General features: G+C 44.0%; 1 protein-coding gene and 1 pseudogene across 2 annotated transcripts in view; both read left to right on the top strand.

Annotated features, from left to right (window-relative positions):
- Positions 1-17,098, top strand: part of ATP8B1 (ATPase phospholipid transporting 8B1) — a 112,903-nt gene that overhangs the window by 73,035 nt on the left and 22,770 nt on the right. For both annotated transcript variants that reach the window (XM_037034919.1, XM_037034927.1), the window contains exons 7-16: positions 1,837-1,909; positions 2,015-2,085; positions 3,419-3,501; positions 3,615-3,773; positions 3,946-4,034; positions 5,956-6,146; positions 8,833-9,041; positions 10,604-10,647; positions 11,287-11,443; positions 16,805-16,993. In XM_037034919.1, coding sequence (XP_036890814.1) covers positions 1,837-1,909; positions 2,015-2,085; positions 3,419-3,501; positions 3,615-3,773; positions 3,946-4,034; positions 5,956-6,146; positions 8,833-9,041; positions 10,604-10,647; positions 11,287-11,443; positions 16,805-16,993 — 1,265 coding nt within the window. The remainder of the gene's footprint in view (positions 1-1,836; positions 1,910-2,014; positions 2,086-3,418; positions 3,502-3,614; positions 3,774-3,945; positions 4,035-5,955; positions 6,147-8,832; positions 9,042-10,603; positions 10,648-11,286; positions 11,444-16,804; positions 16,994-17,098) is intronic.
- Positions 16,093-16,249, top strand: LOC118980581 (uncharacterized; annotated as a pseudogene).

Raw genomic sequence — 17,098 nt, 5'->3', positions numbered from 1 at the left:
GGAGACTGTCCTGAGTGTTTGTTTTGTGTCCACCAACGCCTCTGACACACAGAGAGCACTCAAGAAGTGTTTAAATTAACACAGTCAACGGGGACCCAAGTGCCAGCTCACCGGCCAGTAATGAGTTGTTTCTTGAGCAAGCGCCTGTGGCAGAACTCCAAAGTCAGGCACTAAAAATAGTGACTCGGGCTCAACCCAAAGACCGTGTGTGTCAGCACTGAGGAAAATAACCCGTTTATAGCCCTGTTCCCACTCTGTCCAATGTGAATATAGATTCTGTCAATCTGCAAATATGTGCAGGTGGCTTTTTTCCCCTTCACAAATAAGTGGATTCTGTTCCAGAGGTTGCCTTTGAAGTCACTTAGAGTCACTGTTCTGAAGGGTGGCTAGCCAGCCCTCAGCCTGTCTAACTCCCCTAACTGGTAGAGGAGCTCCGAGTCGCCCTGAATTTGGGTTGGGGTTGCACATTAAGCAGGTCTGTGGCCCTAGCAGCTCCTGGAGTGGGGTCCAGCCTGTATGGGGATTGAGCGTTGCTGGGACAGGATTGCAAGGACCTCCTAAGGGGACCCGGACAGAACCATGGGAGAGTCCAACGGAATTGCCTTTGTCACCAGCAAAAAAGCTATGAGAAGGTGTTCCCTTGTTTACTTACCATTTGAGATGCATATGCACATTGCTAATTTATAGTTTTAGAGATATTGACATGTAATCTAACTACACCTTCCTTTATTGAGAAATAAGCCAATTCAAAAAAAATCCTGGAATTAAGAATTGTGCATTAAAGTCATAAAATTGGGCAAACCAGCCTATAAATAAGCATATATCTAAAATGTATTTTAAATGTCTAGATCTTTTTTATTCATAAGTTCATGGAGGACAAATGGAGTAATTGAATTCCTGCCTCCAAAAAATTAAGTTTACTGATTGTGGTAGGTTGATAATATCTGTTGGGAATACCTTTTTTATGTATGGAAACTTTTTAAAAAGTATTTTATTTAGTTTTAGAGAAAGGGGAAGGAAGGGAGAAAGAGAGGGAGAGAAGCATTGATGTATGGGAGATACATAGATTGGTTGCCTCTCACACGTCCCTAGCTGGGGACCTGGCCCGCAGCCCAGGCATGAACCCTGACTGGGAATCGAACCGGCGACCTTCTGGTTCATAGGCCAGCACTCAATCCACTGAGCCACTCTAGCCAGAGCTGCAAACCTTTAAAACTGACTATATTTTGAAACTTTTTAAAATGCAGATTTGTTAGAAGCGTAAGTGGGTATTGCCTATGGAATTTAATACTGAAGATAGTCACTTTTTAATTTTCTATTTCATCGATATCCTTATTAGACTTATTATAAAAGTGATACCTGCTCATTAAAGAGATAAGTTAAACTGTGAAGTTCCCAGGGGATTCCAGGTGGCCCACAGGGGAGCAGCGATGTGTTCCTGTCCCAGGCCCACCCAGGCCCTGCCACGGGGGAAATGACGGGTCACGGAGATGAAAGAGGACAGGAGAGGGGCAAACACAGGACACGAGCAGAAGCAAAAGGGGGTGTCACACCTCTCCTTGCCACACATTTAAGTAGCCCCCTTAACCCTTCATTACATGACCTAGGATGGAAAGAAGGCCTCAAAGTCCTCACCATCATCGTCCCTTCCTCCAGAGGAAGTATGACCCCCTTACGGTGGCTTCCATGTTAAATGGCTGAGCTTTTAGCAAAACTTTTCCCTGTGATTTACATGCTTTCCCAGAATCTTTGGCTTCCTGGGAAAGTAATTCCAAATCTCTTGCCAGTAACTGGAAAAAAAAACCCCAATAATTTATCTTCATTTTTCATGTTTAGGTTCAAAGTTACCAAGTGGAAGGACATTCAAGTGGGAGATGTCATTCGTCTGAAGAAAAATGATTTTATTCCAGTAAGTGGACCAGCCCTGCCTCTCTCCCGGCTTTGTCCCCGCAGTGGACCTGGCGCTCAGTTTCGCCCCGGTCTCTATGTCATGGGCGTGTGTTGTTTCTGACAGGCTGACATACTGCTGCTGTCCAGCTCGGAACCGAACAGCCTCTGCTACGTCGAAACAGCCGAACTGGACGGGTGAGTGGGCTCAAGCAGGCCTGCGGTAAAGCTCCTTTGAAGGCACAGTCACGGCTTGGAAAGCTGTGCCCCCTGGACCGGAAGCCCTGAGAGCCAGCCTGGCCTCTGCCATGCATTCTCCGTCCAGCAGTGGCCCTCGCTGACCAATCTGTGCCAAATGGTGCTTGCAGACCTGCCTCCCCACCCCCTTCAGAGGAGGCGAAAGGGTGCAGGGCAGATGGCAGGCCCAGCCCTTTGGGAGCTGCTGAGCAGTGTCTAGATACGTACGGATGACTCTTGCTATAATCTACTTTCGAAAAAAAAAAAAAAGAACAGATTTTCAAAGTCTTGCCAATAGACAGTTGTGACTTCTCCCTTTGCTAGTTTTGATTGTAGGCTACCCCTTGAAAGGGAGTCCAGGGCTGTTTCTGGCCAGTTTTCAATACATTTATTGAGTGCTTACTAGGTCACTAGGTTAGCTTTCTGTTTTAGCTCATGTAATCTCTTCAACAACTGTGAGGCCAGTAATAAGATTTCCTTAACATTCCCCCCAAGGAAACTGAGGCACAGGAGGTGAAGTGGCCTGCCCGAGGCCACACAGTAAGTGATGGAGTTGGGACACCTCTCCCATGCTGGCTCTCCAGGTGACAGCCTGCGTTTCCTGCTCTGGCGTAAACCCCTCCTTTCCACCCTGGGTGTGCCTGAGCTTCTTTAGGGAGAGCTGAGATCACCTGAGTGAAACCTGGATCTTTCTTTGTTCTTCTAGAAGTTGGTGGGGTGATTGTTCAGTCTTAGCTATGAAACAGCTATTATTCCCATGAGTGAAAATACTGAGTGGGTGGGACACACCAAGAGCTGGTGTTTGTGAGATAGAATTCTCTCTCAGACACAGGGAATCCACTTCTTCACTCTGGAAAATGGTGAGTTGACAGTCTAGACACTTTCCGTAAGAAATATGATTTGTGTTGTAGAATCACCTTAGTATGATTAGACTTTAGAAGCTATGTTTATAAACAGCAGTTTGATAGTGTAAGGCTGGTGGTAAGAGTTAAGTTAGAAGGAGAAAGGGACATGTTGAGGAATGGCGCACAGTGGCAAACAGCGAAGCGGACCAACATGTCCCAGCTCAGGAGTTCGTCTCTAGTTCAGGGGACAACCTCATCCAAACCTGAGATTCTAAGATGAACAGAGAGTTTGCAAACAGAAAAAGAAACGAAAGAAAAAGCTCATCGTTTAGCTTTTGCTTCTAGGTATGCATGCCTAATGTTACCTGGTACAATGTTCTTTAGGTTCCCTTTTGAACTCCAACATTTTTCTATTTAATTCTTATTTTCCCCCCTCTCTCTCCCTTTAGAGAAACCAATTTAAAGTTCAAAATGGCGCTCGAAGCCACACACCAGTATCTCCAAAGAGAAAGTTCCCTGGCAACATTTGACGGTTTGTGCAAACACAGCTTACTCGAAGTTTTAGCTGCTTGATTCAGTCCCTATCAATTCGAGCCAGAAATCTTCCACGCGGAAGTACTTATACAAATCCTCTCTCTTTTAAAGGCTTTGTTGAGTGTGAAGAACCCAATAACCGACTAGATAAGTTCACAGGAACGCTGTTTTGGAGGAGCATGAGTTTTCCTTTGGATGCCGATAAAATTTTGCTGCGTGGCTGTGTGATTCGGAACACCGATTTCTGCCATGGATTGGTCATTTTCGCAGGTACTTTCAGAGTTTGTTGGGAAATTGATCTGGTGGCTGCTTTTATGATTTGAAGCAGAGAGGATAGCTTTCCTGTTCTTTCTCCAGCAAAACCAGAGGAAGAATAATTTTATTGGCAGGCTGGTGAATTGGTTTTTCCATTGGTTGATCACGTTGAATTTTCCATTTTTAGGTGCTGACACTAAAATAATGAAGAACAGTGGGAAAACCAGATTTAAAAGAACTAAAATTGATTACTTGATGAACTACATGGTTTATACGGTATTTATTTTCTTGTTCTGTAGAGCAGAGGTTAGATTGCTGTCTTTTGCTCTCATGTTATTGTGTATTTTTCTAATGCAAAGAAACCTTATCTCTATAGGCTGGGTAGGAAAATGCCTGAGTCACTCCAAGGTTGGAGCGGGGTGGAGGTGCTTCCCTTTCTTTTTCTCAGAAATTCACCCTCTCCCTTCTAATATGGGACTCCCTTGGGAATGAAAATTCAAGTTGCAGGGTGCCCTGGCTGATGATTTTGCTGACTGGAGTGACCCTTTGGAAAACCAGGGAACTAGAGAAGTTAACAGGGCTGTGCTCCTGAAGTTAAGGCAGGGTTGATTTTACTACAGTTAGCCTCCATAGGGGTAGTTCTGTTAAAAGCAAACGTTTTTGTTTTTGATGTATCCTGCACAAATCCATAAATAAGGCAAGCCTAAATCTAAGTTGTGTTTCGGGTCCACAAGCCCTCAGATCTGACGACTCCCTAGAGAGAGGACTCCCAGAATTTAGTGTAGAGTTGTGCTCACAGCTCTGATTTATTGTAACTTATTACAGTAAGATCGGCAAAGGCTGAAGGCTCATGGGGCAAAGTCTGGAAGAAGCCAGGCACAGGCTTCCAGAATCTTCTCCCAGTTGAGACACACACAAGACATAGTTAATTCCCCCAGCAACGATTTATGACTATCAAGTGAAAGGTCGTCCGCCCCAGAGACGCTCAGGGCCTGGGGTCTGGTCACGTAGGCACCACCAGCCTGGAATGACCAGATTTCCAGGTTCCCCAGAGGAAAACAGTGGTCGACAAAAGGCATACGCAATGAGACTCAAGGGGCCATTATCATCAGAGCATAAGAAATAAGGAATCAAGAAACGGTCCCAAAATCTAAGTTCCCAGATGTTAGCCAAGGGCCACGCTTGCAAGCAGGCCTACTAAGGCTAGCGGTCTCGGGCCTGCTGTGTTAGGGTGGCCCCAAGTACTAAGCAGTCCCAAAGAGGATTCATATTTTTTAAAATATTTTGTTTAGTTTGACTATATACATTTTAGGGAACATATAAAACTTATAATCCTTTAGTTGCATGTGCATATTTAAAATCATAAAAGTAATATATTTAAGAAACAACTTTCCCCCCTGCTCTCGCATTTCATGAGAACTTTATTTGAACTTCTCACGCGCATCGTCAAAGCCGTTGTCTTGGCTACAGCGAGAGCTCTCTCGATGAGCTCACCATCTCTCCCTCTGCGCCAGTTTGTTTCGAGATATAGCACTTTTGGATCGTGTCCAGAAGCTTAAATTTGCCCCTGGAAATTTTATTACTACCCACAAACACCCAAAGACTACTGGGAAAGTTGACTTTTTTAGTCATTCCTTAAGTATATAATCATAATTTCCACAAGAGAATACTTACTAAGTTGCTTCTTAAATGATCTTAAACCTTAAGCGATCATTAAACTTTCAAGAATAATGACCCAAATCTGGGTGAAATTTCCTTGCCTTTAAAACATTGCCTAGACGCATTCAACATTGCCTAGAAGCATTCCATTAAACATTGTTTGAAAATCTTTCCTACTTCAGGTAAGGTATCTTCTCCAAACAGTATGTTATTGTTCAAAATAAAACTAATTAAGGGAATGTGGTAAATATGGGGGTGTTTAAGGATTTGACTGTAAGCCAAATCTTCTCTTCTGAAAGATAATTTTGAAATAAAACCTCACCTCATTTGTGGAATGTAGGTTAAATCGATCAATCCCAGAAATCCAATAGACTTTCAAACATTCTCATGGCATTGCTTTTATCTTAAGTATGTTGTTTTCATAGACTGCTGAGTTAGTATAAAACATGTGAAGTATTAAGCAAGGCCAGTTAGCATCTGTGAAATGCATGGAGCAGGAAATCCTTCAGAATACACTTAAATATTGTGTGTCTTCTAGATCTTTGTGCTTCTCAGCCTGATTGCCTCGGGTCTTGCCATCGGCCATGCTTACTGGGAGGCCCAAGTTGGCAATTATTCTTGGTACCTCTATGATGGGGAAGACTCTGCCCCCTCCTACCGTGGATTCCTCAATTTCTGGGGCTACATCATCGTTCTGAACACCATGGTGCCCATCTCTCTCTATGTCAGGTAAGGCTGTCTACTTTCGCTTTAGGGGGAAAACATAGTGTATTTTCACAACTTTGCGCCTTCCTTTCTAGCAATAATTGTTTCAAAGGTCATAAGGAACAAGTAAGGCAATAACTTTCATTTCAGAATTGGAGGTAATAGAAGGAAAGGAAGTTAACAGTTGGGTGCCTGCTCTGTGCCAAGCCCAGCACTTTGTACCTCAACCTGTGTACAGATAAGGCTATAGGAGTTCAGAGGTCAAGCGCTGCTCCTGCAGGAGGCACTCGCTTGGTAAGACCCCCTCTCTGTGGGCTCCCAAACCCACGCTGCGGAAAGAGCCTGGGAGAGAGTGGAGATTTAGAATGTCTCGGGAAAACGTAGCTGTTTCCTTTTCAGGAAACCTTTCCTACCCTCCTATCTGTCTCTTCCTTATTCACATCCTCCACTCCCACCTCCCCCACCCACCCTGACCTTCCTTGTAAAACTCGCTGGGCTTCCTGGCCCTGACGTCCCTCTGGTCCGAGTCTCAGTCACAGCCACAGTAAGAGTCAGAATCATGCCCCTGATGGATGGTAGCCTCCTGGCTTCGTGATCTTTCCTCCTTTTTCACTTTTTCTTCCTTTAATATCCAAGTTCACTATCACTGGCCAATTGGATTTTAGACCTTGGGGAGAGGGATTTGTGCCTTGAAATGTACTCAACAGCTAGAGTATGCTTTCAGTTCCAATAAGGACCATATTTTGCCATGTATAATGTGTACTTTTTGCCCTACATTTTGGGGGGTAAATAGGGTGCACATTATAAAGACAGAATACTAATTTGTTACCAGTACACAAAATGTCTTGCACTTTGTATCTGTTCTTGTATTTTGTGATTATTCGTTACAAAAAATTGCTTGTACCATAATATATTCAAAAATAAATGCTAAAATTTCTTTATAATACAAAAAACAAATATGTATCTTATTTGTATCTAAATATATGTATCTTGAAATGTATCTACATATACATTAAAAATTGAATTAAAAAATTAAAAACAAGATTTTTTTCCTTGAAAGTTTGGGCCAAAAACATGGGTGCACGTTATACCCGGCAAAATACAGTAATAGCCCAGAGGCACACAGGGTCACATACACACCTGCAATTAGAAGCACTTGTTTAGTTTTAATTTTATTACATGCGCATTTGTTTTCTTTTTAATTTCATTACAAGTAGCTACTGTTGTTCTTTTAACATGAAATCAAGTGCACGGAGGCCATCTGTTTGCAATTACTTTAAGAAAAACTGAAATGAGTTTTACCTTTGTCTAGGGAAACCTTACATAGATTTTCTTGTCTCAAACTATAACTGTATTTTATAAAATGAACTGTGTAGTTTTTCAGTTTAAAAGACGTATGCCACATGACTCCTGAGATTTCTGTATTTCTCTCAGAAATAAAGGTCCTTTAGAAGCATAAGTCAGATCAGGTCACCCCAGATAGTGTCTCTGTACTGTTTCCAACCCTGCGGTAGCTTTCTGTCACACTCAGGATACTGTCCTTGAGGCCACACCATTACCCACAAGGCCCAGCGGATCTGATGTTCTGGCCTCCTCCACCTCCAGCGGACCTCCCAGCCCTCCCCGGGCTCCTGCTGGTCTAGCCTCCTTGGTACTCTCAGGGGTCCCAGGGCCTTCAGGCCTATTCTTATCTCTGCCTGGAACATCCTTCACTCCACAACTGTTCTTTCCTTTCCTTCAGGTCTTTGCTCATCTCATCACTCCCTCATCACGTTGGCCTTTCCACCCACTCCATCTTAATGTCACTTCCACTTTCTCTTGGTATCCATCTCCCTTTACCCTGCTTTGATTTTCTGCAGAGAAATTTCACCACGTAATGTATGTTTTCTCATTTATTTACTTTATCTGATTCCATTAGAAGGTAACCTCCTCCCTGATAGTAGGGATTTTGTCCGTTTTATTTACTGATGTGTCCCTTGTACCTAGAATGGTGTCTGGCTCATAGCGGACACTCAGGAAACATATATGGGAGGAGGGAAGGAGAGACTTACCTTTCCATCTGTTTCACTTGTTAGAAGACATCCTTTGCCCACTTAACAATTGCTGGATGCGTTAACAGTTTCCTTATAGCTGAGACATTCCTTATTACAGTTTTAGAATTGAGATAGTCCTCTTAGTATTATCTTATTTTGGACATTCTATAACCCTATAAGAATTTAGGGGAAAACTATGCTTTTTTTCACAGTGTGGAATCACAGTTTAGGGGTTATTTACCAAAAGCTCTTTCCCCTGCTTGAGTATACACAGAGGTCTACACCCTAGTGGACTTGCCCTACAATTTGGGCAAAGGTGAACATGGCCGTTCCAGTTGTGCCCAAGTGCAGTGGGGGATGAGAGAAAAGAGGGTGAGACTGGCAAACTCTGCTTGCCACCATGTCACCCGTCCCACTGGGCTGTGTTTGACCATGGGGCACTGTGGCCGTGGCTGGATGTGCTCAGAGTGAGTGGAAATGAGAAGAGTGCTTTGAGCCTACACCTGGAGAAAGGTGTGTTTGGTCAGGAGAACTCAGAGGCTGGGCACCTGGGCCAGTGGCTGCCTTTTGTCATTGTAGATAAGCAGCTCCCTCCTGCAGGAACACTTGACAGTAAAATCCACGATGTACCACTCGTGTCTGAGAACTTTACTGGAAGTAATCCTTTGTCTTCCTAGTGTGGAGGTGATCCGTCTTGGACAGAGCTACTTCATAAACTGGGACCTGCAGATGTACTACCCTGAGAAGGACACGCCCGCAAAGGCGAGGACCACCACGCTGAATGAGCAGCTGGGGCAGATCCACTACATTTTCTCTGATAAGACCGGGACGCTCACACAAAATATCATGACCTTTAAAAAGTGCTGCATCAACGGGCAGATCTACGGTGAGTGGAAGCCGTTACCGAGCCCCTGGGCATGGGTGCCCAGAGCCTGCCTTCCCGGAACTGCAGGTGCAGGGCCCATGGGTCATCCTGGATGAGTGCTGAAGTTGTATCCCTGGTGGCATTGGGCGCATGTGACGGGAGAGGTCAGCAGTCGGAAGTAAGCACGCAGTCCACAAAAACTTAAACTTAGTACTAGCATGTGGTCCAGTAGCCCCACTTCTGGGTATGTACCCCAAAGAGCCGAAAGCAGGGACGGATTCAGAGAGGTATTTGCACACCGATGTTCCTACGAGTGTTATTCACAACGGCTCAAGTGTGGAATTAACCCAAGTGTCAGTCAGTGGGTGAAAAGATAAAACAGTGGGCTCTGTATACACAATGGAATATTATTTAGTTCTAAAAAGGAAGGAAATGCTGACACATGCTACCACGTGGCTGAACCTTGGGGACATTATGCTAAGTGAAATAAGCCAGACACAAAAGAGCAAATACTGTATGATTCCCCTTGTACAAGGTGTCTAGAGTAGTCAAATTGCTAGAGACACAGAGGGGAATGGTGGTTGCCAGAGCTGGGAGGTGGGTGGGAGGGGAGCGGTTTAATGAGTGTCGGTTTTACCAGACGAGGAACTGTGCAGTGGGTGGGGGTGGTGGTCCGCAACAGTGATTACCAGTTAATGCCATTGACCTGTGCAGTCAACGATGGTCAATACAGTACATTTTATATTATGTACGTTTTGCCACAATTATTTTTTGATTTTTATTCTAATATTTTGAAACCTGCTGCATATTTATAAAAATATCAAGGCTTATACTGTTTCTGGTTAGAGTGCCCTAATTTTTATTTAATACAACTTTTTCATTTAATTTTTAACTTTTATTTATTTATCTTTAGAAGGAAGGGAAGGAGAGAAGGAGAGAAATATCAGTGTATGTTTGCCTCTCATGAGTCCCCTCCTGGGAACTGGCCTGCAACCCAGGCATGTGCCCTGACTGGGAATCGAACCACGATCATGTGGTTCACAGGCCTGTGCTCAATCCACTGAGCTACACCAGCCAGGGCCTTAATACAATGTTTAAAAAAGCTGTAAGAACACCGTATTCATTCCACTTGTGGAAAACTTTATGCTGTGAATGTGTTTTCACGTAACAAACATCCATGAGGAAGGTGGGACTCTGGACGGCTAAGGACATGGTTCTCATGTGCATGGTGACAGTGCCTGCTGAGCTGGGGGAGGTAAAGAGCTTCAAAGGACGTGACCTGGCGCAGAGGACACTGTGCTGTAGAGGGAACTTCTAAACCAGGAGTCATCGAACTTTTTCTGTAAAGAGACAGATGGGAAATACATGCAGACTATACCAAATATTCTTCTTTGTTCTATTTCATTTGTTTGTTTGTTACAATTCTTGAAAAATATAAGTAAAAAACATTCTTGACTCAGGGGCTTTCCAGAAACAGGCTGTGAGACCCGTAGAACCCCACCGACACAGACCCAAAGCAAGGTGAGGAAGGGCCTCTGGACGCAGGTGGCGGCTCAGTTTGTTTGGTCCTGTTTGTTTTTCAGGAGACCATCGGGATGCTTCTCAACACAATCATAGCAAAATAGAGGTGAGTCATCTAACTGAAGGAATCATTGAGGGTGCATATTAGTCTCCTAGGGCTGCCGTAACAAATTCCCACAAGATGGGTAGCTTCAAACAGCAGCAATGTGTTCTTACACAGCTCTGGAGGCCAGAAGTCTGGCATCAAGGGCCAGCAGGCCACATTCCTTCTGCAGGCTCTAAGGGGCAGATCCTTCCTTGCCTCTTCCATCTTCTGGCGGTGGCCTTCAATCCTTGGTGTTCCTTGGCTTGCAGATGCAACACTCAGATGTCTGCCTGTCATCACATGGTGCTCTCCCTGTGTGCGTCCAAATTTCCATCTTTAGAAAGATAGCAGTTGTTGGGTTACGGCCCACGAAAACCCAACGTAACCTCACTTTAACTTGATTACATCCATAAAGACCTTATTTCCAATTAAGGTCATTCCCACGTTGCAGGGGTTAGGACTTCAACATATCTTTTGTGGAGACATAGTTCCAACCCACAACAAGGTATCTAAAAGGCAGATATGAGCCTCTCGACCTTCAGAATGTGTTAAAATCCTACAGTGATTTTGCACAAAACTTAGCTTCAAAGATAAGTTCGTCTCATTTGTTAAGCCCAGATTCTTTCTTAGTCACATTTTCCTTTTCACTTCTTCTTTTAGCCAGTTGATTTTAGCTGGAATGTGCACGCTGATGGGAAATTTGTATTTTACGACCATTACCTCATCGAGCAAATCCAGTCGGGGAAGGAGCCGGAAGTACGGCAGTTCTTCTTCCTGCTTGCCATCTGCCACACCGTCATGGTGGACAAAATTGATGGTGAGCGTTTCTCTTGCTCCTCGGACATTGGAGACCAATTTCTTAGTTTATAAGTAACTCATGCTTTGGAGACTCAAATGCATATAAAGTACAGTAACGTGTGTGACAGGTGTGCCTCACTTATGCCCAAGCAGTGAACACCTGTGGGCACCTACTACCAGGATGGTAGATCAAGGAGCAAAGCCTGGAATGAGGCCCTGACCTCTGACTGTTGGCCAACCCTCCATAGTTCCAGATGTAGTTATCACTTTGTAAGTGAAATCGTATCTCTGAAAGAAATGGTTGACTCTTCAATTATGACAGAAGAGTCAAAATCCTCCCAACTGTAGTATTACTTATATGGTGTATTGAGAATGAAGCGCCAAACCTTATCTGGGCCAGAAGTGGACTTTAACCTTGGACGGTCTTCTCCACAGATAATTTCAGAGATGAACTTCCTTTTCTAGATTCAGATATGTTTAGGGTTTGAAATATAATACCAGCCAGAGTCAAGGCCTCCTTAAGGTGCTGGTTTTTCATTTGAAGGAGCACAGTTAATGTGCATTTGTGTGGCAACGAGGAAATCTGACTTGTAGGCCCCTTTGCAGAATTCTTCTTTTCTATTTTTTTTTACTTTTATTTCCTGTAGTATTTTACTACTCTGTGATGATTATATGTTACTATTGTAGTAACAAAAGAATAAAAGTATCCTGTGTTCCCCCCAAATATTTTGTTTAATCTGAGGCCAATTTTTGCTTTTATGCCATGAATTGAAGAAGCAACAGCTTTTCTGTCTACATTAAGAATTCAAAAGTATACTTAAAGGTATTTACATACAAAATTGTTGCAAATATCATTATAAAAACAGTAAAAATGTCTCTGAGAGTCTAAGCACAATTTCTTAACACTTGTTTGTATTTACATTTTTAATGCCCACAGTTAAAAAGCCTATTTTTATTTCATATTGGTAGGATCCATACCCAGAAAATAATTATTCCAAGTAAATGTTGAATGTAATACTCCATCTGTACATCTTTAATGGGATCTATTCTAAGAACAAAAATTACTGCAAGGAAATCTTAAAATTTTACTTACTTAAAATTTAGGTAAGTTTATTGCTGATAGTAATACTGGTATTAGAAATAGTCAGGACCCAAGATTTTCACTGCCAGAAAAAAAGAGGTACAAATATAAAACTGTAATATCAAGAATAAGTTGTAAATCCTTTGTAGAATTCTGCAATGCAGCGGGTGCCCGCTCTGTTACAGCAAGATTGTCCAGTGTCTATGAAAGCTAGTCATTTTCTCACATGTGAACATGTGATAGATTATGTAGAGAGATGTGGACATCACAGAAAGAGTGGAAGGAACCCTACTGGCGTAACTGTTAGGAAGCGCAGTCTGCCTGTCTGTCCAGTCTCCCCTTTCATCCACACAGCCTATGAAAGTGGCTTTCTGTTCTCTGATCCTGAGGCTTCACACATAGCTGGTACTAAAACCCCAGAGAAGGAATGTGCCTGAAAACTAAATGTGAAGAGTCTCTATGTGATATCTTTCAGCAAGTTTCAAAGGAACCTATTCTCCAAGGATGACTCTTATAGGGCAACAAAGCGAGCTGCTGACAGTAGCTTTGAACTTGGGGCAGCTTCATGAAAGGGGCTATTACCAGGCAAGGTGGGGCAGATAGCAACGGATGACAACAGGTCATGAATGACAGGCGTGCAGGTCAAAGTCTGACTAGCCAAGCACATTTTACTCAGAGTAAGGGTCAAGTCTGATTTTTTTTACTCTTATCATTTTTATGTTTTTATTTATTTATCTTTAGATGGGAAGGGAAGAAGAGAGGGACAGAAATATCAATGTATGGTACCTTATATATGGTTACCTCTTGTGCATCCCTTGCCGGGAACTGGCCTGCAACCCAGGCATGTGCTCTGACTGGGAATTGAACCGCGATCCTCTGATTCGCAGGCCTGCGCTCAGTCCACTGAGCTACACCAGCCAGGGTTCAAGTCTGATATTTTTAAGCAACTTGGTTCTCTTAGGTTTTGACTCATAGTAAAATTATTCCACTTTGTTGTTGTTAGTGTGTGGTAGTGTCATTTTCAGAGCTAGCCAGCCAATTTAGGCAACTTTGTGTTAATCTTACACACAGTAAGGTCTCTATTTTCTCCTTCTCCCCCCCCTCCGGACATTATGGGAGGAGTCCTGGACCCTGGGGGAGGGGGGCCTCCCCAGTTTGGGTTCCTGTCATAACACATAGTACAGACCAGGGTCTGTGAGCACCAGCTTCCTCTGTGTTGCAGGAAGGGCGTCGGGGTTCAAAGTCTCTTCCCCCCTCACATTGTGCAGCTCTTGGTCCCACTATCTGCTCAGGCAGAGAGCTTTTCATCCTGAGGAATCCTTCCTTGCACAGTTTGTGCGAGATGAATGCTCTAGTCACAGAGAATGAGACAAGTGGGATTTCCAGGTGCAGGGGGTTCAAAGAGGTGAGGTTGGGATAGAACTCGGTTCCTGTGGTTGCAGGACTGAGGTCTCCATTTCCTTGCTGGCGGTCCACTGGGGCTGCTCTCTGCTCCTAGATGCTTCCTTCTCCCCATCTTCAGAGCCAGCAGGGGAGAATCTCCCTTCCCTCCAACCCCTCAATACTTCGAATCTCTACCACTAGAAAGAGCCCTGTCACTTTTAATCGCTGACCTCATTAGGGTGGGAACACCCAGATAATCTTCCTATCGTAAAGTCAACTGATTTGATCTTAATTACACCTGCAAAATCCCTTCCTGGTGGTACCTAGATTAGTGCTCCCTTGAATAACTGGAAGAAGGTGTGTGTACGGCAGGAGGGTGGGAACCTGGGGCCATATCAGGCTCCTGCCTCCCACAGATGCCAAGTGAGAGCAGAGTGTGAAAGAATTGGAGGCCTTGTCTGTCCTTGCAGGTCTTTAAGTTGGGATGCACTGTGACTGGAGAGCTGTGTTTTCACAGGTTGGCTGGAGAGACAGAGGATGTTGATGCTGAAGTTGAGGACCTGGGTTAGAGGAGGGTCTTTGGGGAGGATGAGAAAGCCCTGAATGTGGGGGGCATTTGGCAAGTGGTTTGAAGGGAGTGAGACGATGGAGGGGAAAGAGACCTCTAAAAGTAACTGGTTTCCAGCCCAGGGACTGGAAGGCTGGGAGGGCTCTTATCAACCGGAGGAAGCTATGAAGTTGGTATAAAGAGAAGTGGTGAGAACGTCTTTTCTATTTCCACCAGTTTCCTGACCCACAGATTTATTTCCGGTTGCCTCTGAGTGTGCAGTAAATAGTTTTTAGAAATGGTTTTAGAGGGTCAGTTTTCAGTCCATGTTTCTTCCTGCAAACAGAAAGTTGGAGTTTGGACCAGGTCTCTGAAGTTCCTCCCATCTCTTAGTAATTCTGTGGTTCCATTACCAGAACAAGAGGGAAGGGTTTTCTTTTAATGATAGAAATATCAGTATTTGCTCCAGATATGACTCTTACACCTGGGAACTTGACCACCTTTTGTCATTTTGTTTCTCCCCTCTGTTGGAAATAAGTTTGTCATCCGTATGATGCAATGCAGGTATCTCCCTGCCAGCTGAGCTTGATGAAGGGGCGGGGCCGTTGCCGAGTTCTCTCCGTGGCTTGTTTAGCTCTGGTTAAATATTTTGCCCTCTGGCGTGTATGCATGTTTGTAGAAAATAGCTGGATTTAGTAAGTGGCATGCGTCACTCCTGCTGTGTGACTTTCTGGGTGAGCACACAGCAAGGCAGAGAACCTAAAGTATCAGCTTGAATTACTAATTGGGATGGGATTAATCCTGGCTTCAGTAGAGCGAGTCCTCGTGCAGGTGTGTGAAGGAGGGAGGGAGAGGTGTTCAGCGGTACCTCCAGCCCCTCACCTCAGAGCACCCTCCCTCTGCGTGGGCTGGCGGTGGGTCCAGGGCTCACGCCCTGCTCCGCCCACGGTGGACAACTGAGGGCCTTTCTCTGTAAAATCCATCTGACCACGGAAATGCTCTTTTGTCTGCGTGGAGGCAGAAGGACCACGGTAGAAAAATAGGGGGTGAAGGAGGTAGAAGAGGGTAAAGGAGGGTTAAATGGTGATGGAAGGAGACGTGACTTGGGGTGGTGAACACGCAATACAACATACAGATGATGTATTATAGAATTTCACCCCTGAAACCTATATTTTATTAACCAGTGTCACCCCAATAAATTCAATTTTAAAAGGCAAAAAAATAGAGTACAAAAATAGAAAATCTTGTATAGGCAAGTTTTTTTAAAATCTTTTACTAAATTCAGCATGTATAAAGACAAACATATATAAACTCAATGAACTTTCACAAACTGAATACTCTTCTGTCCTGAGTACCCAGATTTTTAAAAACAGAACATTATCAATCCCCTAGAAGTCCCTTTTGTGTTCCCTTCCAGTCATTGCCCCTCCAAGGGCACCTTCTGTCCCCAGCCTGAGTGGCACGGGTTCGAGTGGTCAGTCATGTGGTCTGTGTGACTGGAACCATAGGGGACACACTGGCAGGCCTGGCCACTTTCACACAACGGGGGGGGGGGGGGGGGGGGGGGGCGTGATTTCTGTTGCTGAAGTGTGTTGGGATGATACAACAGTTTTCTATTATTTAACTTTTAAAACATAAAGACATTAAAAAGATCAGCATCGATTCTTGGACTTTTGGCTAAGATCAAGTGTAATATCTGTTCTTATCAGTTTTAAAAGATTGGCAAATTGTGTTTTTTTTTTTTTTAATATGAGAATATAGCTAAGGTGAGTAAGTACACACTTCAAGGGGGAAGATAAACTGGGACAGCCCTTTTGGAAAACAAATGAGTAATACACACCAGTAGGCTTCCCAGGTATAATATTCTCTAGTATAGTAGAAAATACAGCCAGAAAAACTTCTGTATACAATGTGATTGTTGAAAACCAGACATTTTGGAAGGAAAGTGCCTTAAATAAGGAAATAGTGACATGTTACTTTTCATTAGAAAGACTAATTTAGAATGACTATGGCAACATACTCAAATATAATGCTAAAATATGCATATTCAGAGTGATAGGAACTAATACAGAAATAGGCTTTTTCAAAAGGACCAGAAAGAATTGTAACAAAATGTCAGTGTGTTTTTTCTCTCTAATTCAGGTGGGATTACAGGGCTATTTTTCCTATCCTTGGCCAATTTTTAAAGGTCTAATTCACATTAGCATTTATAATTAGAAACAAAACTTTAAAGTAAAATGTTAATGTTGGCACACTCCTTTCCTGGGGAGTTTGGGGCCTTGTAGCACGTGCTCCCCCCACCTGCTCCTTGGTGGGGAGCTCTGGTTGTCCTCACACTTATCCGCTTTTCTCCCCTCCTCCTCGGCTAGGTCAGCTCAACTACCAGGCGGCCTCTCCTGATGAGGGCGCTCTGGTGAACGCTGCCAGGAACTTTGGCTTTGCCTTCCTGGCCCGGACCCAGAACACCATCACCATCAGTGAGCTGGGCACCGAGAAGACCTACAACGTTCTTGCCATCTTAGACTTCAACAGTGACCGGAAGCGGATGTCTATAATTGGTAGGTCTCCCTCAAGAGGATGTCTGTGAGTCTCTCATTTAGATGCCGCCTGTCACACATTTTCTTTAGGGCAGGCACCAGGATGAAGCAGCCAATGAATGAGCT

The sequence above is a fragment of the Sturnira hondurensis genome, unplaced genomic scaffold (genome assembly GCF_014824575.4).
Source record: "Sturnira hondurensis isolate 20B ecotype Veracruz unplaced genomic scaffold, ASM1482457v3 Scaffold0001872, whole genome shotgun sequence".
In the NCBI taxonomy this organism is placed as follows: domain Eukaryota; kingdom Metazoa; phylum Chordata; class Mammalia; order Chiroptera; family Phyllostomidae; genus Sturnira; species Sturnira hondurensis.
This window is presented reverse-complemented; position numbering and strand designations above follow the sequence as displayed.